At 55.7% G+C, this 25,589-nt stretch overlaps 1 protein-coding gene across 1 annotated transcript in view; it reads right to left on the bottom strand.

The window, feature by feature from the left end:
* Nucleotides 1-25,589, bottom strand: part of CASTOR2 (cytosolic arginine sensor for mTORC1 subunit 2) — a 58,825-nt gene that overhangs the window by 9,455 nt on the left and 23,781 nt on the right. The window contains exons 2-7 of the mRNA XM_060032209.1: nt 13,080-13,150; nt 3,459-3,652; nt 2,641-2,773; nt 2,001-2,124; nt 1,161-1,271; nt 602-684 (exon numbers count right to left, since the gene is read on the bottom strand). Coding sequence (XP_059888192.1) covers nt 602-684; nt 1,161-1,271; nt 2,001-2,124; nt 2,641-2,773; nt 3,459-3,652; nt 13,080-13,150 — 716 coding nt within the window. The remainder of the gene's footprint in view (nt 1-601; nt 685-1,160; nt 1,272-2,000; nt 2,125-2,640; nt 2,774-3,458; nt 3,653-13,079; nt 13,151-25,589) is intronic.

Below are 25,589 nucleotides of genomic sequence, written 5' to 3'. Positions count from 1 at the left end.
AGCGCGCTGCAGTCATCACAAGGGGGTCAGCAGCCTACACTCAGCGCCGGGAGAATCGGTACCGTGTGGCCCTTCTAACCGAGGGGTCTGAGACCCGTGGCCCCTTGGAATATGCTGATGGGAAAAACTGTCTACCAAAGACAGCTTGGACAATTGTGGAAACTGAAGCTAGACTGAGTCTTGGGGGATTCCTGTGAATTTTCTCCCGGGGGATCAGGTCACTGTGACCACACAGGGAAAAGGGTGCGGGGCTGGGATGTCTTGAGTTTTACTGTGAGCTGTTTGGCAACTGTGTTTAAAAAAAAAAAAAACCTCATTAAAAATGACAACAGTCATTCCCTGTCAACAGTGGGACTAAGGAGAGATTTTTTTTTCCTCTTCTATTTTTATCATGTTCCCAATATTCTAATAAGAAGCAGGTTTTAATTTTTCATTGGGGAGGGGACGGAGAAGAGTGCTTTGCTTGAAGCTGCTCTTCCGTCCTCCGAGGCCAATGCCTCCCGTCACTCACTGGACAAGGGACCGCGTGGGCTGTGGGGACCTCAGTCTCCCCATCTATACCGGCGCTCGGCAATGCCGGCCCCGGCCCCCCGGGGCTCACCGAATCCTAGGGGCTGTCCTCCAATCCGCACCATCTTCCAGAGCTCTCCAGATGCGCTCGTGAACAACAAATTACTAGGAAACCTTGAAAGGGAGCGAGTGAAGTTAATCCCCAGATATTAACGGTGCTCCCTCTGCCAGCCCTCCCTGGAGCATTCCCTGTTCTTGGGCACTGATGTAGGGCCAGAGCAAGGGGGTGTCTGGCCTGAGCTCAGGGGCCCCAAGGACTCTCCCAAGCCCTCAGCGCACTCACTCTGCATCTTCCTCATCTGGGGGCGGGTAGGGGGAGCAGGAAGGCAAGGTTGGGACCGGGCTTTGGAACAACTGCCCCCTTTGCTCAGGCTGGGCAGGGTACCCCCCCCCCAGCTCCAGACAGGGGTGGGGGGGTGAGGGACAAACAGCACTGGATGGCGCTGGATGACCCGGGGCCTTTGTCTCTGAGTGGCCTGTCATCTGTGAGCCGGGGCCACTCACCTGCAATGAAGGGCTGGGGTAGGGACATATTAGGACCGAGTGGGTGATAAGCCCATCACAAGCCTCCAGGCCGGGGCCCGGCTCACCTCTGCTGGGTCTGCACGTCCATCACCAGGGAGATGTAGCCCTCGATGAGGGAGAAGGAGAAGAAGCGGATGTGGCCACAGTCATCGCCGGCCGCCATGGGGTCCTTCACTCTGGGGGCCGGGGCAGCTGGTGAGGGGTGGAGTGGGGCCCCCACTGCACCCCAAGCCCCATCAGGCCCCCCTGCCCCGCCCATCAGTCTGGGGGTGTTGGGAAGAGCACGGGCCAAGTCCTGGCTCTGATCCTGCCTTGCTGGTGGACCCTGAGGCACTACCTGCGTCGGCCTCTGCATCTGTGAGGTGTGGACGATTCCACGGCACTCACAGAGATGAGCACCGCACCTTGCGTTTCTGGAGTCCCAGCCCGCCCTCGGCACAGGCTACACTTGCCCTTTCCTGGGGGTGGCTTCTCTGTCCCTGGGATGGCCCACATCTCAGGGCACAGTCTATGGTCACTGTCAGCTCACTGGCCCCTGGCCCCGCTCCACTTGGTGCTGGCCAAAACTTACAATCTGCCCTGCGGAAAAATGCAAAGCTGTCGCCCACCAAATGAAAAAACCTGAGTTCCCAGCTCTCCAGATGACTGGGCTTGCCCTAGGGGCTCAGGTGACAGTGGGGTGTTTATTATATCCACATGTGGGCCTAGGGCTTCACCAGGTTTTGGGGTTCCCAAGGAATGCCATTCTCCCCTCTTAGAATGGGGATCTGGGGTACAGCCATGTCTCGCTTCTCAAACGAGCTCCCAGGGCAGGTCTGTGCCTCCCACCTCAGACTGGGGCTACTAGACAGAGCCGTGTCTCCCCCTGGCCACCCAGCAGCCCCTCACACCCGAGGAGGCCCTACCCGTTGGAGTAGAACATGACATCCATGAGGAGTGTGGCAACAGCGGGCAGTGTGTCCGGGTCCAGGCTGGTGACACAGAACCTGTTGCTCGGGCTGGACAGTGGGTGGATGACGGGCCTCTGGACTGTGAGAGCACAAAGACAAGGGGCGCTGAGGCCGGGAGGAGAGGAGCATCGTGGGGCAGGAGAGGGCCCAGGAAGAGGGGTGGGGTCAGCCAGCAGCTGCTCTGGGGAGGCTGGCTGCAGGCCCTGCAAGACCTGGCCCGGCGCTTCTCCAGCCTCCAGCCCCACCCCCAGGCCCCCGGGCCTTTGCACATGCCACGCCGCCTGCCTGGAACGCCCTTCCCAACCTTCACCACCGGGCTTAGCTCCTACTTGTGCTCCAAGCTTCAGCTTGAGAGTCACTGCCTCTGGGAGGCCTGGCCTGATAGCCTGGACTGGGTCAGAAGTGGTCTCTGGCCATTGCTGGCTGCATCCACATCCACTGCCCTGGCTAGACCTTGGGAACAGAGTCTGATCAGGACTGTGGTACCGTGTTATGCCTGGCCCTCAACTGATGCTCTGAGAATGGGGCTGCCCTGGGTAGGACCTGGTAATTTCTTGAGGTCTCTCTGCACAACCCTCCCCCTCCCGCAACTCACCCATCTTGGGCTTCACGAAGCCGTTGGTGATGCCGAGGTTCTCGGCTGCCACTGTCTCGCCATTGACGACCCGCAGGATGGTGAACTCTGATGACAAGGTGTGGGTAACGAAGGGCAGGTCCCGCTCACGCACCTGGGGACGGGGAGTCAAAGAGGGAGTGTACCATAGTCCCCGGATGGAGTGGGCCTGGGGCCACCAGCCCCTTTACTCTGAGATTCTGTCCCCAGAACGAGCTTCCCCTGTCCTTGCCTCCCGCTGTCCTGGTTGGGGACGGGAGCCTGGGACCAGGGGCACATGCCTCCCCAGGGGCAGCAGGGAGGATGCAGAGGGGAGCAGACACCGTGCCGAGGGCTAGGAGGTGCAGGTCCACTCCCCCACTCCCTCTTGTGTGTGGTGGCCACACCTGTCCCTGGCCTGGGAGGACTCTCCAGGGTGGCCACGCCCTATGGGAGAAGAGCATGAATAACACGGTAGCCAGGAAATGCCGCTGGCTCCATGGCCAGACACACTTGCCACCCCAGGGGAGGGGTATGGGATTGGGGGAGCCAGACATCCAGCGAGGGGGGCATCCCACCCACACGCACCCCCAGCACTCACTTCCTGGCCTCCAGCTTAAACCCAGCATGGTCCACACAAAGGGCAGGCAGTGGGTGGGACTAGACCAGCCAGGGCCATGCTGACACTGGACTGATGACCCTAAGGTACGCTTGACCTCTCTCTGAGCTGATCACGAAACCGGCGGGGAGAGGCACAAACTCTGCAGACCACATCCGAGGGGGCGCCCACGTTGCCTGGGCGTGGGCTGCAGCTTGCTCACCAGGATGAAGTCCGTCTGGTAGGTGGACAGCATGAACACAGAGATGTTCTGGTCGGCCAGTGGGGCGATGACCGACTTGGCGATCTTGGTCACACCGATGGGCTGGGAGCTGGAGAAGCTGCCACCACCCGACACCACGTTGAGGGCCAGCCAGGTGGCGTCGGCCACACTCAGGTGTTCCGAGGAGGGCAGCTCTGGAGGGGGACACAGAAGGCCGGCTTATGACTGATGGGCCCCAGATGTGTGACCTCGGCCAGCCCGCCCTCTGGGCCTCAGCGCCCTCATCTGTCAAAGGAGGCCGAGATCGTCCTTAAAGGTCCCATCCGGGGAGGACCGAGCAGGGAAGGCTCTCACAGGACTCTGGATGTGCCCAGCAGCTCAGTAGGGCAGGGACCATGGGAACAAGGGGTTTATCTGTGCTGGGCCTCAGTTTCCCCAGCTGTGAAGTGATGCGTACTCAGCAGTAACAGTTTTGTTATTTCTGGTTTTCACTACCTTTCTGGGTACCAGTTGCTGCCATCACCACCTTATACCGGTGGACCGGGTCCCATGGTTCTCAAACTGGGTTCCCAGGAACCTCCCAGGGGCTGGGGGGTAGAGGGGAGGCCAGGAGAAGACAGGGTGGGGGGCCCGGGATTTTCCTCCCTGCTTCAGTTAGACCTGTACTTCAGGCTCCTCTGGAAGCACATTCAGCTCCAGAAGGCCTCCTGAGGTTGCCACCTTCCAGTGGGCAGTGACTGTCACCCAAGTCCCTCCTGAGAGCCTGGGGATCCTGGGGGCGGGGGCACCGGCAGGGGCAGGGTTGGGGAGGTTCAGAGCGGCAGTGATCGCCCAGTCTCCTTGACTAGCTCACAAAGACCATCCTTCCACCCCGTCCTGCAGAAAGAGTACCCAGGGGAGACTGTGCACGGGACATGGTACACACATGTGCATGGCTGCATGGACAGGCAGCCACAGAACAGAGCACAGGTTGCACATGGAACTCTCCACGCATCACAGTCGCCTGCTCGAACCCACCCCGTACCAGGACTGTCATTTCACCCCATACATGTGACAAACCAGAGCTCTGAGGGGCTGGTGACTTACCCAAGATCACTTAGACAGGGAATAACAGAGCCAGGATTCAAACCCAGATCTGACTTACAAACAGACCCTTATGCTCGATGCTGGGCACCACATGGGAAGAAGGGCCAGGTCCCCAGCAAGGGGGCCGCTAAGAAGAGGGGGCCGGACACTGGTGAGTTAAGGGGGCTGCGATGATCATGATGCTGCCCGAGGGAAGCTGGGTTGGGCTGTGCTGGCCTCAGCACGATGGCTCCGGAAGCCTCAACCAGGCTCCTACCTGCCCAGCTAAGGTCGTCATGGCAACCACAGCCTACGGAGCCCATTGGCCCTGCTGGCTGAGAGGGGCCAGTCCTCCGCCAGGCTGGCTGGAGAGGTAGGCTGCTTCCCAGGGAAGGGAAGGGGTTTGGGAGTGGGGGAAGCAGGAGGAAAGCCTGATCTCAGGCTTCCACATCTAGTCTCTCCGCTTGTCATCTGGGGTGTCAGAAGAGAGACTTCTCAGCCCCAGGACCGCCAGAGGAAACACGCTCCCCAGAACTGAGTGTCCCAGTTCAATTCTGAAATTCCAAGGGGTCTGGAACTGGCCATGGAGGGGATTTCCTGGGGGCAGTGCTGTGAGCCCCCAACCCTGCCATCTTAAGCAAAGACAGCCCCAGGAGCCACCGAGGGCCAGGGTGCCTTGATGGTCTGTTATCTGAAGCACCATTTTAATATACTAATAAATAAAATTACTTAATAAAAAATTTTAATTTCACTTTTCAGTAGGGCAGAACCCCAAAAGCCATCTTAGGAAAATTCTGGAGGGGTCCTTTCCATCACCGCACACTAACACATCAGGACCATGTCCGCGTTTGTGAACCTGCCTCTGCCTGCCTGTTCCAAGCTCCTCACAACTCAAAACTGCCCAGTGGCTTTCCACGTTCTCTGGAGTAAAAGCCAAAGTCCTCGTGCCGCTGGGAACCAGCATTGCCCCAGAGGGCTTTCTGGGATGATAGATATGGTCTATACCTCCGCCGTCCAAAGCCACTTACCCCATGTGGTAACGGAGCACTTGAAATGTGGTCAGTGCTACAGAAGAAATACAATTTTAAGTTGCATTTAATTTTGGTTCCTTTAAATTCCCATGGCCGCGTGGGGTGAGCGGCCAGTTCAAGTCTACAATTGGCCTCACTGGCACGCCAGTGCCCTGGGGCTTTGTTTTCTGCTATTCTCAGCGCCTGGCACACGGAGGCTCCAGAAGAATGGATGAGGAGGGACGTGGCAGCTGTCCCCGCCCCTCTGCTCTGCCCGGGCCCCTGTTCCCACCCATCGACCTTCTCTGCTCCCGCCGCGCGCCCCCACCCCAGCTCAGTCTCTGTGGTCAGGGCTTGGTCACACTGCCAGACCCCAGGTGGAGGGCGGCCTTCGACATCATCCCACGCTCCTGTACCCGGCTTCCCAGGATCAGGCAGAGGGCCCCGGGGGAGCCAGTGTCACCCCCAGACACTGCCAACTTCTCTGAATTCTTAGTCCAGCAGTGCAGAACGCTGTCCATTTGCTTATAGACCTGGCTCAGAAGTCAGTCCCTGCCCCATTTCACAGAATAGGAAACTGAGGCCCGGAGAGGGAAGCTGCCTGGCTCAAGGTCACAGTGCAGTAAATGGGGAGGGCACCTCATTCTGGCACCGTGGCACGTCTGTCCAGACCCGTCCCGCCACCAGCCCGTGGTGGGGTGTCGCGAGAACCCCTCTTGCAGGGATTAGCTTCAGGACTGTAAAGTTGGCGGGGGGGTCCGGGCAGCTGAGGTTCCAATGTCCCAATTCTGGCACCGTGGTTCCACTGGCCCTGTAAGGCCTTCACCTGGCAGGTGGAGCCTCTGCTGCCCCAGCCTCAGGCCTGCCCTCTGTCCCCCGCCTGAGTTCCACAATCCAGTGGGGCCTGATCTTTAGCAGTGGGGTCCTCGGCGAGCACGTGAGGGTGGTGGCAAAGAACACAGGCTTTGGGCTCAGACAGTGACAAACTCTAACCCTGGCTCCGTCCTCTGCAGCAGAGGCTGCTGGGAAGCTGCTGCTGATACAGTGGTGAAGGCCATTCCCTCCAAGTCTGCAAAGCGCTGGGGTATGTGCATTTTTAGGGGGTGCTAGGGTACCAAGGCTCTGCTCCGAGGAGTCTCTCAGCGGGTTTGGACGGGTCCCGCGGAGAAGCCCAGGCCTGAGGCCGACCGGAAATGGGGACAGAAGTGGGCGGGTGGGGGATGGTGGGCAGCCTGCAGGCTGCCACTGCCCAGAGGAGTTCAGCTCAATCCAAACGCTACTCAGGGTTTGGGCGGCCGGTGAGCGGGGGTGGGTCTGCCCGCCGGTCCCGGCTCTCAGTCCTGGATGGAACCCACTGAGGTGCTTCAAGCAGCAGGCCCGGACTGAGAGGGAGGTCAGCCCTGGGTCAGTGGTCACCTCTCTGAAGCTTCCAGAAGGGTGAGCTTTGTCAGAGCAGCAAAGCAGCTGGAGACCACAGTGCTCGCTGCTTCTGGCCCCAGGGACCCCAAATGCTGCCCTGGCACTCGGGGGCAAGGGAAGGCCTGCCTGGTCCCATCGTCACCCAGGCCAAGCCTCAGGGTGCCCGAGGTGCCGCTGCGGGGCTGGGGGCTGGGCTGCCAGGAGCTGCCAGGAGGGAGCCAGCTTGCTCTTCCCTAGAGGAAAAGTAGACACATTCCAAGACTGAAAGGGGTTATTAATACTGTCACTGCCCATCGTCCAAGACCCTAAAGATAGCCCATCAGAGCTGAGGACGCTCCCTGGCGGGTCGCTGAGGACGCCTGCCACCTCCCAGAAAGCAAGTCGGCAGCTCTGTTGCTGGGAGCCCACCCTACCTCCCCAGGAGTCCCCCGTTTCCGGCTGCAGGCCCTGTGGTTCCCTGTGCTAAGTGGTCACGTCCTCTGACAGAGTTTGTCAGGCTTCTCCCACCCTGCCTGCAGCGGGGTCACGAGTCCTGGGGTCAGGTGGGCGGGTTGTGTCCTGGCTGTGTGACTCTGAATGAAATCACCACCTCTTGGTTTCTTAGTTTTCAAATGTTGGGCTGATGAAATCAGGATAGACTCCAGAAGACGCTTGGAGGATTTAATGGGATAATCCCCATCGAGTGCGTAGCTAAGTGCCTGGCGTCCGAGGGCTTGCCAAGTGCCAAAGCCTTTCTGTTATAACGCTGCTGCTGGGAGTTCTGTCAGTTTCTGGACAGAAGTTGGGGAAAAATGTATCAAGAGTTTAAACATGTACAGTTTCACTGTAAAGGAGTAGTTACACATGGGACAAAGAAAGAGTTATGGGTATGAACGTTCAACCCAAAAGGATTTAAGACAAAGACCTGGGAGCTACCAAAAAAGTCAACGCCAGGGCCGGGCAGACGAACCACAGTTCATCTGTGACAGAATACGATGCGTCTGTTTAAAAAACAGGTTTTTCAGCTATGAAACACATTTCCCAATCATGAAGGAAATCAGAATATAAAATTTATGGTAGGTATGAATTCTGCAATTAACGTCTCATTCTGTAGGTGTGGTAAGTAGGAGAGGGCTTTTATTCTCAGCTGATACAGGCTCAGGTATTCAGGGTGAGCTGTCCTGAGGTCTTAGTTTCAAGTGGTCCATTAAATAATAAATGTATGTGTGCACTGTTTATGGACAAGAAGTGAAAACAGTTGTCCTCAAAGGTGACCAGCCGGCAAGTCTAGTTTCAGGTGGAGGGAACAGGGGTGTTAATTGTAGGCTCTCAACGGTTGTACAAGTCTGAAAACTGTCAAAATACAAAGGGTATCGGGAAAACACACTTTTGAAGGCTATCTGATCCTGGGAAATTATACTGAGTGGAATGAAAAGATAAGAAGCATGTGCACTACAGGTCAACACGGCGAGATATCCACACCTGGGGGTGTAGAATGTGGAGACCTCGTGGGAAGGACTTTGCCACGAGGCAGCCCTGGAGAGGTCGAGGGAAGCGGGTGGGCGGGCAGGAGCTGAGGTGTCATGGGAGTGATGCGGGGGACTCTCCAGGGAAGCAGCCCTCCCTGCAGCAGGCACCCCATCCTCAAGGTCCACCCCTCCTCCCATCCCGGGAGATGTAATCTCAGCTCCAGGCTGAGCTGCCAGTCTGTTATTCTACACAATGCGGGAGACGCTCCAGAGGCAGGTGTGCGTCATCCTCCATCAGTGCTCACCGGGAGGGAGGGGTCGGCTTCAGGGCACAGTGAAGAACTGGCCCCGACTGGGATCCCAGCTCCTTCACTGACCTGGACCTCGTGCAGAGGGGACCCCTGCTGGGGGTACTACTGAATTAGTAAGTTAGGAGCTCAGAGCTAGGCGGGAGATGCAGGGAGTGCTGATGGGCACTGCACTGTTTGCCCTGGTGGACACGCAAAGTGGAGGTGGCACGTGACTCCCTGATGCCTGTCATACGGCCACACACACACCTTACAGAACTGGGAGGGAGGGAAGGAGGTGATCCTGTGTTAGGGACGAGGCCACGGAGGCCCCAGGTCAGTGAGTCACTTGCCCAGAAGGTAGCAGAGGCTGGATAGAAGCTGGGTCTTCCCCTCAGCCCTGGGTGAGGCCAGGAGTTACCTCTCAACATCCTCCTCCCTCCATCTTTCGACCAATCACGGCACCAAGTCCCAAGTGTGCTGCAGATCACACTGACACACACAAGGGGACTGTGACGGGTGGGGGCCCCCCGATGTGCACTGGGCCCCTCCAACCGCAAACCTACCCAGAGGTCAGGGCAGGCGCTGCTGCTCCCATTATTTTGGGTCCCTGAGAACACCTAGCATTGCACAAAGTAAGTGCTCATTAAATACGTAAGAGCTCAAAATACACACACGCACCTCCCTTCTGTTGGCCACACAGACACACAGCATCCATTTGAGCCAAGAGCCTCTAAAATTCCACAACCAACAAGGAGCTGCCTGGTTAATGTCACTGACGAGCGCCCCTCCCTCCCAGGAAAGGTCCAGCATCTCACGTACACGTGAATCGCAGACAGCCGCTGGTTTCTAACCATAAAAGCTTCACAATGGAGGTAACTGTTGGCGAACAATAACCAATGTACCCTGGCTGATGTTAACAGTGGCCAAGGGAAGCCCTTGGGTGAGAAGCAACATGTGCAGAGCTGGGAGACGGGGCACCATCCTTCGTACGGTGTGACACTGCCAGCATCCCTCCTTGGTCCCACCGGGGCAGCCACAAGACCAGACTCCCTTCCGAAGAGGAGGCTCCTGAGAGAACCCCCCTAGAAGCGAGGCGAGAGGGTAGCACTCAGCATCGCTACCTCTCACTGAGCCTCCACCCCACCCCAAATCCTGCCCTCTGAGAGCAGACTGCCCTGGGCCTGCCCCCTTTTTCTCAGGTGCTCCTGTGACCTTGGTCTGCTGGGAACCACCACTTCTCAGCAGCACTTTCTCCTCATTTCGGCTGGAACCACCCTGAAAGCACTTCCGGCTTCAAATGCCCCTCTGTCACTCACGGCGACTCTGGGCACGTAAATGGCGGCTTCGTCACCTGTAAAACGGGTCTCCACTCTTTACCCTTCAGGCCACTGGAAAGATCCCAGGAGGTGATATGTCTCTGCTGGGCTCCAGTTAACCGTTAAGAGTGGCGGAGGGGGAACGGGAGTCTTACTTTGTATGGTTTTCCCCTGCGGCTCCACAGTGTAAGTGTGAGAGAGACTTACTACTTAAATCTATGTACACAGTTTTTTCTCTGGTAACGATGGATATCCAAGCAGCCTGACGTGCTGACCAGGAGTCACGGCCTGGAAGTGAGACCCTGGCTCAGAAGTCACGGAGCGGCTGGGCCCCTCCTGGGCTAATAATTTAAACCTGCTTCCCCACGTCCTACCTACCCTGTACTGAAGAGTAAGCCGATGACCCCTTTGTCGCCGGCTCCGTTCCAGCCACTCAGGTTCAGGGAGAGGCAGATCGAGACTTCGCCTCCATTGTTTACGGTTCCAGGGAACCTCAGGGTCTGTAAGTCCCTCAGGAGCTGAGGCTCTGTCCTTATACCTCCTGGTCTGCCCTGCCTTGCCCTGTCCGGGGCCTGGCCCGTGGAAACATGCATAAATGACACCAGTGGCGAGGCCCTGGGCAGGCTGCACACCACGTGTCTGTGCTTCAACTTCTTCATCTATAACGTGAGGACCGTTAGAGCCGTTTCCAGTGTTTAGCACAGTGTCTGCAGACAGAAGCACCGGCAGGGCTGGTAAAGTGCGTTAATCTATGTTGAATGGCGGAGGGGTGGGCGTGGAGGTCCAAGACTCAGCTCTGGTCTTGCTTCCTATTTCAAGGGCCTCTCCCGTGGGGTCTCCTGCACGGCGGGGCGTCCTCTGTGACTCGCTCTTGCAGCATCCACACCCTCCTTGCACAGCACCCACCGCAATGGCAGCTCCACAATTAATGGTGTAATTAGCTGGCAGGTCGGAGGTGGGGTCTCTCATTCCGGGGCTCAGCAAGATGCCGGCACGGCACGCAGCAGGTGCTCAGTAAATACTGCCCCACCCCCCACCCCGGGGCTGGCTCAGAATAACCCGACACTCAGCTCAGCCAAAGGACGGCTCCCTGGTTACAGACAGTTCCTGCGAACACAGCCTTCCAGGCCCAGCAAAACTGGCTCCCCAGGTCCCGCAGCCTCCCGCTCTCCCTGCTCAAGGAGTTTTCTTACCTGCTGCCTTCAGAGGTAGACAGTTAGTCAGAGATACTGGTCTGGGGAGGTGGATTAGATAGAATATCCCTTCCCAGAGAACAGACACTCTGGGGGTGTTCCTTCTACATCCGAGGCGCCCTGATTCTCAGCAGTTCTGTGTAAAGGCCTGAATGCCCATGAGAAAATAAACATGTGCTTGGGTTGCCTGAGCAGACATTCTTCATGTGAGTTGTGGCTAAGGCAACATTCCGGTCTGTGGTTCCTGGGCTCAGGAAATGTCTGATGGGGGACTTCCCTGGTGGCGCAGTGGCTAAGACTCCACACTCCCAATGGTCAGGGCACTAGATCCCACATGTGTGCGGCAACTAACAGTTGGCATGCCACAACTAAGGAGCCCTCAAGCCACAACTGAGGAGCCCGCCTGCTGCAACTAATGAGCCCCACTGCTGCAACTAAGACCTGGCGCAACTGAATAAATAAATATTAAAAAAAAAGAAAAGAAAATTCTGATGAATGAATGAATGAATGAATGAGTGACTGACGACACAGGTGTCCTTGGCAAAGGGGCAGGGCCTCCAGTGGGGTCTGCCCCATTCCTGCTCTGGCCACACAGCCAGCCCCCTTGGAGGCATGGGGGGCCCGGAGGATGTGGGGCGCCGAGCCCAGTCCCCAATACTGACTCGGTGCCCTAGACCACGTGCATGCGAGGACAACAGGGCGTAGCTGGGAAGCCGCTTCCTGGGGCTTCACTCTCTCACCAGTAAAAGTAAAGAGGGTCGATACGCATCGGGAACCACAAAATAGTCAACTCCTGACTCCACAATGCCATTTCTCAGACTCTGTTTTGGGAATCAACCTGCCTAAGAATACATGTTATGCACTGACAGAGTTTATAAATTTCTCATTGGAGGACAATGAAAATAACTTCAGCTCCAACCGTAGGGGCCTGGGCAAGGAACCAGGGCTGCTGCTGAAAGGCTGTGATATCACAGCATATTTTGTTGTTATGTGAAGTGAAAACATTTCTATAAATTAAACAGACCGCCTGAGAAAAGCTGGAAAGAAAACCACAAAAAAAGTGACCAGTAGCTGTCTTGTGGGTAGGGCTAGGGTTTTAAAAACTGTTGGATTTGTTGCCCTCTCTGCATGTTCGGAAGACTCTAACTTAGCAGTTCTGAATGACCACCAGCTCTCAGGGGGCCCAGCTCCTCTGCTGGTGAGTCTGGACCCACGACTCCCCGCCTCCACTCTCAGTTCCTCATTGATAATCACAGGAGAAGCACAACACCTTCGCATCAAGTAATACGTATCGGTCAGCACTCGCCACCAATGAACACTCACTGTTACTTTAGAGCCGGACAAACGTAACGAACTTCAATCATAAAACTAAAAGGATGTGGAGGATGAGGGGACAGGGCTTCTTTCTGGGGTGACGGAAGTGTTCTGGAACCGGATAGTGGTGACGGCTGCACAACCTTGGGAATATCAAAGACCACGGAACTGCTGTACATTTTAAAATGACGCACTCTCTGGTACGTGAATTCTATCTCGATTTAAAAGATGGAAGGAAGATAAAATCATAAAAGGATGGTGACTGGGGCAAGTTCCTGTTCGAACAAGGACTGAAGATGTTTTGAAAGCACCTCCCTCGAGGCAGGAGTCCCAGAGAACATGCCCCCTGCCTTCCTGGTTGCTTTAGCTCCTGGCTGGGGAGGCACCGCCCCCTTTCAGCTCTGGGGCCTTTCCTGGGAAAAAGTCTCGAGAGCAGAAAGGGAGGGGATCAGCCAGAACACAGGACAGGAGGAAGCTCTGCCACCAGCAGGTGGGGACAGAAACAAGGGGAGGGGGGCGACTGCCGGCCCCAGTCCAGCCAAGCCCCTGGGGAGAGAAGCACTTACCCAGGAAGCCCTCCTCATCGACAATGATGGTATAATCCTCCGGGGTCTCGGTCAGACTGAAGAACTTGCACCTGGGTGGACGGACAGACAGACACGGGGTATTGTAAGTCCCAGCAGACCCTGTGGCAGCCGCCCGCCTCAGCCCCCGCCCCCTCTCCCAACGCCGTGACCCGGTTTACCCAGAGCTCTGCCCCAGCCTGCTTGGGGGCTACGTATTTCTCCCTCCACTGCCTCAGTTTTGACTCAGGAGGACTCAGAGAGGCCTAGGGACGCTGATGGTTTCCTCTGCACCCCCCGATCTTTGAGGACCCCTGAGCCGGCCAGCCTCCAGGGTCCCCTACAGGCCCAAGGGCAGCTCTGCAGGGCTCATGCAGATGAACTGTGTTTTCCGTGCCCTCCGCTCCCCACACACATTCTGACCTTGAGGCCTCTGTCGCCGTGTCGTGTCCCCGGCCCATGGTCCTGGCCCCTCTCCTCACCAACTCGAGAGCTCCCACAGTCATTTACGGCCTAATTCGCATCACCCAACCGACAGCCCAGCCTTTAGGGTACTTTTTTCCCTTGCAGGAGAGAGGGGCGTGGCTGTCTGTGCCATTGTGTGGCAGGGATCCCTGAACTGCCACATGCTGCCTTTGGTAATACTGCTTAGCCTGGGGTGTAAGTTGCTCATTTCCTCCCCCAAATGGGACCATCAATTTCCCAAGGCCAGGGAGGGTCTGGCAATCACTGGGTCCGTCTGTAACTCATCCCTGCCGGTCTCAGCCCTGAGCACGCTCTTGGCACCTGGCAGACACGCTGGGCTACGTGTCCAGACAGCCCTTGGGCTGGGCTTTGAGGCTGTCTCCAGCTGAGGGGCTTACCACCCCCTCAACGCCCGTCTCCCTGTCCCCCATCCAGCTAGACTGGCCCCCAGAACACCCCAGGCGCAGCTGCAGGGAGAGACGGCACGCACAGGCAGCGGCGGGCAGGGAACTGCCCACGGTCATTGATTTATCTGGTGTCGCTGATCTCAAGTACGGGGCTCAGCTCGGGCTCCATGCCCGCTGTGTAAAACCCATCCATCACAGGAAGCCGTGACAGAAGGAGGCCCAACGAGTAAGCCTGGCAAGGGCCCGAACAGCACTTCTACGAAGATTAAAATGGGAAAGCGATCCTGAAGAGGATGCAGTGTTGCCGGGGATGGGGGTGGCCGGAATGTCCGCGGATCTCTGCCCCCCGGCTCCCCTCTCCTGGCAGCCATCCTGCCACACGGAAGCCTTATCCACAGAAGCCCCGCAGCACCCTTTTCACTTTATTCTTTAGATTTCCACAAGTAGTGAGATCAGCTGGAACCGGTAGGACTGCAAAAGGGTGCAGCCGTTTGGAAGATGGTTTGTCAGGTTTCTATAGAGTGAAACCTACATGCCCACTGGCAACCCTGCTCCTGGGTATTTAGTCAAGGGAAATGAAAACATACAGCCCCACAAAGGCAGGTAGGCAAATGTTTACAGCTTTTATCTGTAATCGCCCCGAACTAGAAACAACCCAAACGTCCTCCCTTCAGCGGGAGAACTGGGTAAACTGTGGCACATCCACACCAGGGAATACTGGTCAGCAACGGAAAGGACTGAATTACTGATTCTTGCAACCATGTGGACGAATCTCAAGGGCATTTTGCTAAGTTACAGCCAGACTCAACAGGAAACGTACTATGTGATGCCGTTTATGTGACATGCTGGAAGAGGCTACACTGTAAGGATGGAGAACAGATTCCTGGTTGCCAGGGGTTGGGTTGGGGCTGACATTTGAGGGCCACCGGGGAACTTCTGGGGTGAAGGAGGTGTTTGGTTCCTGACGGTGGTGGTGACAAGATGATATACATTTGTCACAACCCGAAGGACTGTACCCTAAAAGGGGCGGCTTCTGCTGTATATGTGACTTATACCTCGGTGAACCCGACTTCAAGGAAAACGCTTCGCCGGAGTTGTGAACAAGGTGGCGTTCCCCCGCCACGCCGCCCCCCCCCCCAACACTCTGCTCAACCAGCAGCAACACACTCTTCAATTTCCCTCCAGCTCTTTGGTTTTCAAATTACATCTCTGTCCCTGCCTGTCCCATATCCAATTTGCAACTCCTGCCCGGACAAATGAAATCTATAACTGCTGGGCGACAATGGCAAATTATCACTTAGTGAATGGCAACCACTGGTCTGGCCTAGCTCCTCCTTGGGGACCCCTGTGTGCTAAGAGCGAGCCTCAGAAGCCCGCCCCCACCCCACCCCCACCGCCAATCACCAGATTGCCACAAGCAAAGACTCCCTGGGTGGGGGGAGTGGCCACCCAGTCATCCCAGAGCCTTGAGAAGGCAAACAGATGTGGTACTTGCTCCCTGTGCCCTCTCGGGGGTGAGGGATGCTCCAGAAATAGACCATATAAATGGCCCTGGAGGGCATAAACACCGGCAGAAGGCAACATCGGCCTCTGCTGCCGACGGGGTATGACTACGCTGTTGATGTGACCGTCTCCAGGGGCCGAGTGCCAGCTATTATCTCGGAATGTGCGCCTTGGCGTGGGCAGGCCTCCAGGAGGGCGAGTCAGTCGGAGGGACCTGCAGCTACTGCTCTGGTCACACACTCGGGAGTGGGCCTCCTGCTCTCCTAACTTGACCCCCTCAAGTCCTACACATCTCTGAGCTCACCCCATCTTACCTCCCAAGTCGCTCTGAGATCTGTTTTCCCCTCTCTCCATCACCCCCTCCACGTGAGCGCTTGCCTAGAAGCGTCCCCTTGCCTCACTCCCCCACTCTTGCCTGCCTCCTTGTCTCACGCCCCCAAAGGTGGACAAATACTCTTTCCACTGCCCGGCACCCCCTTCCCTCTTCTTTGGCTGGAGACATGCCACTCATCCTTCAAGACCCAGTTTAAGCGTTTTCTTCGGGGTGAAACCTTTTCTGATTGGCCCCACCACCTCTTCTCTCTCACTTCCTACCACACGGGTGATCCTGTCTGGATGTTAAAGCCACTGTGGACAGCTGGGCTTGGTGGTACATCACACCTCAAAGGGACAGTTCATTTATCTCACAGTGTATGTGTAAGATGCCCTTAGAGTTGGGCTGTGTACAACCTGAACAACTGCACATGATGGTCCTGAGTGCTTTCCACACGCTATTACAAGTAATACTTGTTTCCCCCAGTGGACCATAAACTCTCACAGGCAAGGACGGTGGGTTCTCTGTACACACACCTTGTACCTGACACTGGCTGGACAGAGAAACAACACTCAAAGTCTGATGAGCAAAAGAGTGAACTGTGGCCACATGCCTACCCCCAAAGCCAGAGGAGCCCCAATCAGAGCAAACACTGCTTGCCCCTGTGTGGCACTGCCTTGACTTGCCCCCTCTCCGGGAGGCGCTCAAGTCTCCAGTCCCAACTTCACGCTCTCGAATGAGCCGTGGCTAGATCAACACCCCAGATGCCGGGCCCCAGTGTTCGTGGCCTCTCTGTACTTTGTCTACAAGGAGCTGGAGAGAGGACCGAAACCCAGCAATTACCCAGCCTGCTGCTGAGTGCTGTTGGGAAACCCGGGGAGGAGGAGAAGTGTTTGCCCTCTAGACGCCCGCATGGTGCTTAGAAACAGGATGAAACAACAGGGTTAGAGAAAGCAGTCTGGGAGTGCGGGAAGAGGACCAAGAGCCTGGGGTCAAGAGACCTGGGTTCCAGTCCCAACCTGGCACCTGGGGGTGGTGAACCCTGGGCTGCTTCATTCCTCTGTACAATGAGCGACAGGTTCAAGGTGGACTAGTTTCCATCCAGCTCCGGTTTGGGCAGGGAGGGCACAGGCCACATGGAACCCCGTCAGCGCCATAGCGAGGTGGACCTCAAGGGGCCTGGCTGACAAGGCACGGAGAGATGATCCCAGAACCATTGAGTCTGTTTGGAAAATGCTTTTCAAGGGCAGGCAAAAATCCCAACTAGCTCTGATCAGAACCCAAGACAGATCTGCTGCCCAGGCAGCTGGGCAGGTGGTACATCACAACTCTGGTGGGGAGGGCTCATTCATTGCACAGTCTGTGTAAAGAGTGGCCTTAGAGTTGGGCAGTGCACAACCTGTGCAACTGTGTGTGATGGCTGACCAGCAGGTCCTGCTGGCGCAATCAGATAGACAGGATACAAAACTCTAGAGTCCTGGACAATGAAGTAGGGAGACTGGGGAACAGCAGCTCTGGGAGAGCCCCAGTTCACTGTGGTTCAGGACATACCCCAAGAGTCATGCAAGTCCGACTTCCCTGGTGGCGCAGTGGTTGAGAGTCTGCCTGCCAATGCAGGCGACATGGGTTCGATCCCTGGTCCGGGAGGATCCCACATGCTGTGGAGCAACTAAGCCTGTGCGCCACAACTACTGAGCCTGCGCTCTGGAGCCTCAGCATAAATAAAATAAAATAAAATAAAATAAAATAAATAAATAAATAAATAAAAGAATCATCCAAGTCCCCTGTCCAGGGGGCGCCAATGCATCCTTGGGCCCTGTGCACAGAGTACGGGTGCTGGATAGTACTGGAGGCCATACCAGAAAGTCTGCGCCTGTTCAGATCCTCACGGCCCACACATGCCCAGAGGAAAGCGAGGGGACTTTACACTGAAATCCCTTCAGCCTGGGGGAAGATTCCAGCCACCATCTTTAAACCTCTATGGCTGTTGTGGACCATGGGATGGAAGTAATGCTGCTGCTTATGGCTGTGTGACCTTAGGCAAGTTACTTAACCTCTCTGTGCCTCGGTTTTCTCATGTGTACAATGAGATGAAAATATTTAATATCTCCTTCATAGGGTTGTGGTTGAAGAATAAATGCCCAGCATGACTACGGTAAGCACTCAATATGTTGGCTATTTTTCCTTCTTGGAGGACAGAGGCAGCTGAAGTGGAGGACCATGGGGAGGCCGGCTTGCATTCCCAGTAAGAAAAGCTCTAAAGCCAAACGGGCTACAGAGACCAACGGGCTGTCTTGGGAGGTGGTGAGACGTCAGTTGTCTGAGGGGCTGAGCCCCAGGCAGGTGGGCTGCAGCGGTGATGCTGCCTCAATGGAGAGGATAGATGAAGCCACCTCCAAGGTTCTGTGGAGCGCTGGTCTCTGATTCCTTGAAACACTGGTTCTTACACATTGACGCCAAGCAACAAGCTTTGGCTGAAGAGTCTCCATGCATCTTCCCAGGAGCCCAGCTCCCACCAGGTAGCCAGTGACGAGATGATGGTTTATGATGGAAGACATTGACTCAGCCTGAAATTCCCAGTGCATCTGTTGGAGCCAAACCTGCTCCCTGGTCTCAGCTCCCCGACATGCCACGCTGGGACCTCAGGAATCTTCACAGGTACTTGACACGTCTGAGCACAGGGACTGTCCAGATCAGGGGAGCCAGGGAGGTGTCCTGACACATCACCATCGGGTGGGAGCTCCTATCTGCATCTGTCTCGCCTTCTCCACTCACCTGCTGGCTGGGTGATGGTCCCGCAAGGCTGTCCTGTGCTCCCTTCCTTGTTTCCCAGACACCACAAGGACCCCTTTACATAGTCAGGGCTCAGCAGAAGTTGGCTTTATGTGGAGTCTCTTTGTGCAGAAGACCGGGGTCTCTGGGAGGTGGGAGCTAGCTTTGTGGGCCGGACCCCATCTGGGACTGGCCCTGTTTTCTGTGGGGTCACAATGTGCCCTGTGTCAGCCAGACCCTGCTGAGGTCCCCTGTTGCCTGGCCACAGAACAAGTGCAGCCCTTTGCAATTAGAGCCTGGTCAGCTGGGCTATGAAATGAGCTCAGAGCCTTCACACACACCTGACAGGCCTTGCAGACAGGACTGAGAACAGGTTTCCAGCATGTTCCAGTTGCTATTTGCAACCCGTTATTCCTTTGTTCCAGCAGGGCCCCTGAATGCCCATTCTGAATTTCAGCACCTGGAAACCCACGCGTATTTCTCACCGAGCGCAGCCTGCTCGGTCTACAACGAGGGAGGTTCAGCCACATCTTCCTCTGCAGCGTGTCACAGTGAGGAGATGGAAGGGCCAGGGTTTGACCCACTTTTGGGGACCACCCGCCCCTGCCTCTGTCAGCCCCGCCGATGCGTTCCTGCAGCACAGCACAGGAGCCTTGAACAATATACAGCGAGTGGCAGACGCGCTCTGGGGCGAGCGTGGTGGCCTCCCGCCTTCCTGGGCTCTTCTTCTTCCCCAAGGACAACCAGGAGGAGGGTGTGCGTCAGGCTTTCTTCTCTTAGCCAGCCGTGGCTTTTTCAGCTGGGTCTTCCCCTGGATCTTCAATAGGTCTTTCGTGTTACCTACATTTCATTTCTACTATCTTTTAACAACTGGAAGCTGCCATTTCAAGTTTTAGTTAGGAAAAAAAAACCTGCGTCACGTTCTGTGATTTGAAGGGCAACCCCGAAGAATGTCTTTTTTCTGTTAAGATGGAAAAAAATCTGCTGATGTCTTGGGTGGCCAGGAGAATTGGACAGCGTGGGCAACAGTGTTTGCAAATTCTAGGGTGGCACGCACAGACGGGACTGTAAAAAGGGGCTGGGTAGGGCAAAAGGAATCGCTAAGGTCTGGATAAAGCCCCTGTGACCCAGGCGAAAGCGGCTGGATCACTCGGTCATCACAAATCGTTAAGTGCCTTTAATGTACAAAGGCGCTGCTTCAGGTGCCGGAGACACACCTTAAATAACTGGACAGTTAGAACTTCCATGGGGGCTGGATAAATAAAGTAGTGAGTCAGACGGTGGTGTGGCTGCAGAGCCACTAAAAAAGGCGGATCTGCGATCTAAGGCAGAGCAGGGAGTGGCTGCCAGGGGTTGCGCGGTAGGGGAACGGGGAGCAACTGGTAAAAGGGTGCAGACTTTCAGTCTGAGATGATGCAAAGTTCTGGAAGTGGATGGTGATGGTGGTGAAGGGTGCAGAACAATGGGAATGTGAGCATTTAACACCACTGAGATATACACTTAGAAATGGTTCAAACGGTGTACTTGGTGTTATGTACATGTGTCCACACACACACAAAAAAGAGCAGGAAAGCTCCCTGTGAGACCTGTAGAAGCTGGAAGAGCGGGCGTGTTGCTGTCCCAAAGCCCTGAGGTGGGTACATGCTGGGTACATGCTGGGAGTGGGCCACCAGAGTGGCCACGTGGTGGGGGAGGGGGAATGACAGGTGGTGACGTCAGACGTCATGGGGGAGGGATGATGCCTGTGGCCCCTGTAAGGACTGGGTGGGGCCGAGAGACCAGTGACGAGGCTAGTCGTCGTCTCCAAGGAGGCTGGTGAGAGCTAATGGTGACTTGGGCCAGGCCGGCAGTGGTGGGCATGCCTCCATTTACGGCCAGGAAATAATAGTCAACAAATCGGGGCTGGTGAGGTCACTGAGAAACACAAGGCCAAGGCAGGGAACCGTTGCCTTCTGTGGCACGTTCTCATCAGCGGCACCAGGAGAGAGGTCAGTGGGCAGAAGGGGTGCCTTGCACTGGCAGAATTTACTCGCCTCTGAATCTGGCCCGGACCCAGGGCTTTGGTCCTTTCCTCCATGGAGACCTGTGCCTGGTGAGGGACTGTGGTGCTCCCTGGCCCTGCTCCGAAGGCCCAAGCACAAGCCCCAGAGAACTTCAGGACGGCTCTTCCTTCAGGATGGTCATCCTGGAGGAAGACAGGTGGCATCAAGAGGGTCGTGCCAGGGTAGGAACACCGTCTGTGGAAGGGCAGCGTCCTGCTGCGTGAACACATTCCCAAGTGCAGGGCGTATACGAGGTGCTGGCTGGTGGTTCCCTTTCTTCCTTGGGAGGGACTGAGATGGAAAAAGGCCCAAGTGGGCGTCCTGGTTTTTGCCACCTATCCAAGATGAGGCTGGAACAACTCACTGGTCCTCAAATCACGCCAGGTTCCTTATCTGTGAGAGAGGTTTGAAGATACCTGTCCTGCAGGGTCATTTAGGATTTAAGGAGGTGTGGAACAAACGTGCAAGTGCTCAAGACCCTGCCTCAGCACGTGTGGCCACTGGATGAAGTGCGCTGGCCCAGGGACTGAGTGGATGTCCAAGGCAGCATTCCTGTCCAGGCAGTGCTTGGTCTTGCAGTGGGCTCTGGGTCTCTGCCTGACTTCGGATCTCCCCATTCCTCATGGCCTCCACCCCAACCCTTACCAGCAGCACAGTCAAGTCTCGCGCAGCGGCCCACGAACCCAGCCCAGGTCCCCCGGGCGGGCCAAAGCCCCCTGTCCCAGCGCACGCTCACCCTCACCTGCCCATCACCTCCCCAGCGAATGATCACATCCACTGAGGTGCTGAGATGCTTCCCTTCCTGGTCTATCTCTGCTGGTGAGACACCTGCTCCTGGGAGACAGCTGAGTCTATCTCATCCAGATCCCCCATGCCTTGAACAGGAAAGAGGGTCTGTGCGTCATCTGTGTTAACTGAATGAACATGGAGTGTAATTAATGATTGCCGTTTCATAGACGGGAACACTGACGCTCAGTTAGGTTAAGGCAGTTATGACCTTGGGACCACTGTGCTGTGTGGTCTCTAAGGTGGGGGGCAGCCCGGGCGCAGGTGTGGCCTGTGGTATATTCCCTATGACTCAGCTCTTCCCCTGGAAGCTATCCACTGTCTTAAACATGGGTAACCGGAGACACAGACGAGAGAATTGGTAACAGCCCGTCCTTGGTAACAAACACCTGGCTGCAACCCAGATTCCCATCACTGGATGAGGAGGAAAATGATGACAGAAGAATATTACCCAACAGTCAAAATGAACACTCCACAGGGACTTGCAAAACTCCGAATGAGTCTCAGCAATATAACAGCAGATGGAAAAATAAGTCCCCAACTGTTATGTCCAGCATGGTATTCTTTTTACAGTTAAAAGCAGCTATGACGAAACAACAACAACAACGACGACAACAAAACCCAACACCTTTAAGACTCCACGGAGTTGCAATGTTACTACATAGAAAGGAAGCCAGGGAATAGAACACATTACCTGGGGTTTGGGGACGGGCGGGGAAGACCTCTGGTTACATGGAGGGTATCGTCTCCATCCTACTTTTGCTCTGGCTTCGCATGTGCTGATTACACTACTGACATTAGCTAGTTAGTTAAATGCATAAAGGTGAGCCGTGCAAAGACACACGATGGGTGAGGGTTACGAACCTGAGCTGAGGTCACCGGTGCAAGGATGAGGGGCTGCAGGTGATTGGGACTGGGGTCTGGCAGAAGGGACACAGCCACAGAACAGGAGGCAGGGTAGGCTGCTAGGCTGTAAAAAGGTGCAGGAAACGCTGCAGTTCAAGGGCTACCCAGAGGAGGTGGCCTGAGAAGGGTCCAGGAGCCAGAGTCAGCCTAGAGTCCTAGATGAACGGACAGGACTGGTCCCAGGGCGACAACTCACTCCCATTTGGGTCACTGTATTTGGTCTTGGCTGGTCAGTGATTTGGGGGCTCACTTGGGCTCAAGAGATGTATATTCGATCCCCAACTTGGTCCCCACAGTCCAGTCTCTATTTAATAGTCTGATGGTGCTGTGTGTAAAGGGCTAATGCTCTGGGTCTCCGTTACAGCACCAGCCCCGATGGTCTTATTTTTTTCGTTTAAAAACTTAAAAATAATTTAAATTTTATATTGGAGTATAGTTGATTTACAACGTTGTGTTAGTTTCAGGTGTACAACAAAGTGATTCAATGATACATCTATATATGTATATATTCTTTTTTTTTTACATCTTCCATTATAGGTTATTACAAGATATGGAGTATAGTTCTCTGTGCTCTACAGCAGATCCTTGTTGGTTTTATATATATAAGTGTGTATATGTTAATTGCACACTCCTAATTGATCCCTCCCCATCACCTTTCCCCTTTGGTAAGCCCTGGTGGCCTTAGACATTTATGCAGCCCCTGAGCCTGTGTCCTCTCTCATAAACAGGGGGATAACCCCACCGATCACGGGGCCAGGGTTCGAGGTCGGCATCCCTCTGTAGATAAAAGCACGAACGGCTGATCCAGCAGCACTGGTTTCTTTCTCTCCTTTCAGTTCGGATAATGGCCCTCATGTTCCCCTGGTTTTCTCTGGAACTGGAAGCTTATTCAACCTCCCCTGTTCCTCATACTGCAGCTGAGGAGACACACACAGACACACACACAGACACACACAGACACACACACACAGAGACACACACACACACACACACACACACACACACACACACACACACACACACACACACACACACACACACACCCCCTCCAAGGATGTTCGGTCAGCAGGCTGAAAACAATAATCAAAAGACCCGACCCTAAAGCAATCTGTGCTCCTCGTCCCCCCAGCCCCGCCCCACCAAGCTCCTGACACTATTAATTGGGAACCAACGGTCCCCAGAAGATTCGCCATTATAAGACTTTGGACCCACACTGAGGTACTGCCTGGATGGAGCTGCCATCCTGTTGCCTGGCAACTCTGAGATGCCTCAGCTCCCAGGTCACTCTGCGCCTCTCTCACCTCCTGTGGCCCCTCCAATTCTGTACCGTCTGCTGCTGGCTCGGGGGCAGGGTGTCCTGGGTGGGCCCCTTGGCCGACCCCATCCTTAGATGGCCCCCCATCAGCACTGACCTCCAGCTTGGAAATCCCCCAGGGCCTGGATCTTGTCCCTCCACCCCTCTCGGGAGCAGCTCAACCCTCCGTCTCCCTCGTCTCCCCATGCCCACGCTCTGCACTCCAACCTGCATTTCCAAGTTCCTAAGACTTAGGCCGCCCTCTCAAAACATCTCTGCCTTTCCATCCATCTCATCCCCTTTCTCTGGCCTCAGAAAAACGGTACCACTGTGGCAACCTATCTTTAAGCCTCTGTTCCCACTGGCGCCTCTTCCTCAGGAATCTCATACTTGGCTTCCTTGTCTTGGTGACAAACAGGCTCAAGTTTCCTCCGTCCTAAAAAAAGGCTCCCTCGTGCCCGTCACCTTCTTCCCTCCGCCACCACCAGTCCTCCAGCCACTGCTGCTGGCCTGACTCAACCCTCCAATGGATCCTCCTCAGCTCACCAGTGACCTCCACCAGCCAAAGCTGATGGCCTCTTCCCTCACACCCTCCTGTCCTTGGACCTTTCGGCTGGACCTTACGTGGTGGGCCAAGGCCTCAGCCTGGACACTTATACCGACCACAGCAGGGTCTTCCAGTATCGACACTCTCCTTTTGCTTCCTGCAGTGTCTTCTCTTCCAAGCCTCCCCAGTGCTCTTCTCTCATTACACCCTCTCTGCCAATTCTCTCCCTCCCAGGGTCCCAGCCCCTGTGTCCCAGGCTTTCTCCCCAAGCCTCAGACTCGCACTTCTCTGCCTATGCCGGCTGGACTGGTCTCAGACTCATGTCTCACATCTGCCCACTAAGACAGGAAGTGTTGATGCCCATTTCACAGATAAGGAAACTGAAGACAGTGACCCGCCAGACAACCAAGGCTGCTGCGCGTGCCCTCATCCTGATGGGACAAAACGGAATCACACACCAGTCGACTCTCAAAACCCACTGCTGTTCCCCTTGGGCGTGGTCGACAGCCGACCACCAGGGCAGAGCCAGGGCCTGGGGCTGCCCTGACCCTGGGGCCGAAGGCTGAGTCATCTCAGAGTACAGTTCTCATTTTCAATGGCTGTGGCTGCCTGTTATGGGCAGCCTGGCTGACACTCGATCTGTTTACTCTCGGATTCCGAACCCAGCAGAGCGAGGCCCTCACAGGGGCCTCTCCTGGGCATCCTGGGCAAGGAGCCCGGGCCGCTCAGAGCCCTGTGGACCTTAAGCCAGGAGGGGGAGGGGGAGACAGAGGGGGGAGAGGAGGAGGGCCCTTTCCAGGTAAACTCGTCCAGCAGATCCACGCTGAGATTTCAGATTTACAAACCAGATAAATTAGCAGAGGGAAGAGATTTGCGAGGGTTGGTTTAATTGGTGGAATCATTTACCACAAGTTCCCCATTAAAACTGCAATGGGCGGGGGGAGGGATCTTCCTGGAATCACTCAGACAGGAAGATGGAGCACAGGTACAGAATCAGGCTGGGAAGGCCACTGTGTGCTGCCTCCTTCGGTAAGGGGATCCCGGAGACCGAGCCTCCATTTGCATACCTCTGGGGAGGGGGAGCTCACTCCTTTGCGCAGCAATTCATTCCATCCTGGGGTAGCTTATTTCTAGAAACCTCTATCAAGGTGGCCTCTTTAATAACCGATACCCAGCTAGTCTTAATTCTGTCCTTCAGAGACGCAGGGATGTTTGCTCCAGCTGGGAAAATGGCAGGAAAGGAGCCCAGTAGGATCATCACCTCTTCGCACAGTGAGAACAGGGCTTACGGGCTAAAACGCTGCATAAACCTCAGCTGTTTGCTGAAAGCACTGGTTCTCAACCTTGGCTACACATTGCACTCACCTGGTGAACCCTGAAAAGTACCGAGGGGGCCTGCTGAGGGTGGGTGCACAGCTGAAGTTGGAAAACCAGAGTGGCCGGGGGCCAGCCTCCCTTGCCGGATGCCTGGGCCTTCC

The sequence above is a fragment of the Delphinus delphis genome, chromosome 15 (genome assembly GCF_949987515.2).
Source record: "Delphinus delphis chromosome 15, mDelDel1.2, whole genome shotgun sequence".
NCBI lineage: Eukaryota > Metazoa > Chordata > Mammalia > Artiodactyla > Delphinidae > Delphinus > Delphinus delphis.
Note: the sequence above shows the minus strand (reverse complement) of the source record. Positions and strands in the feature narration are given on the sequence as shown.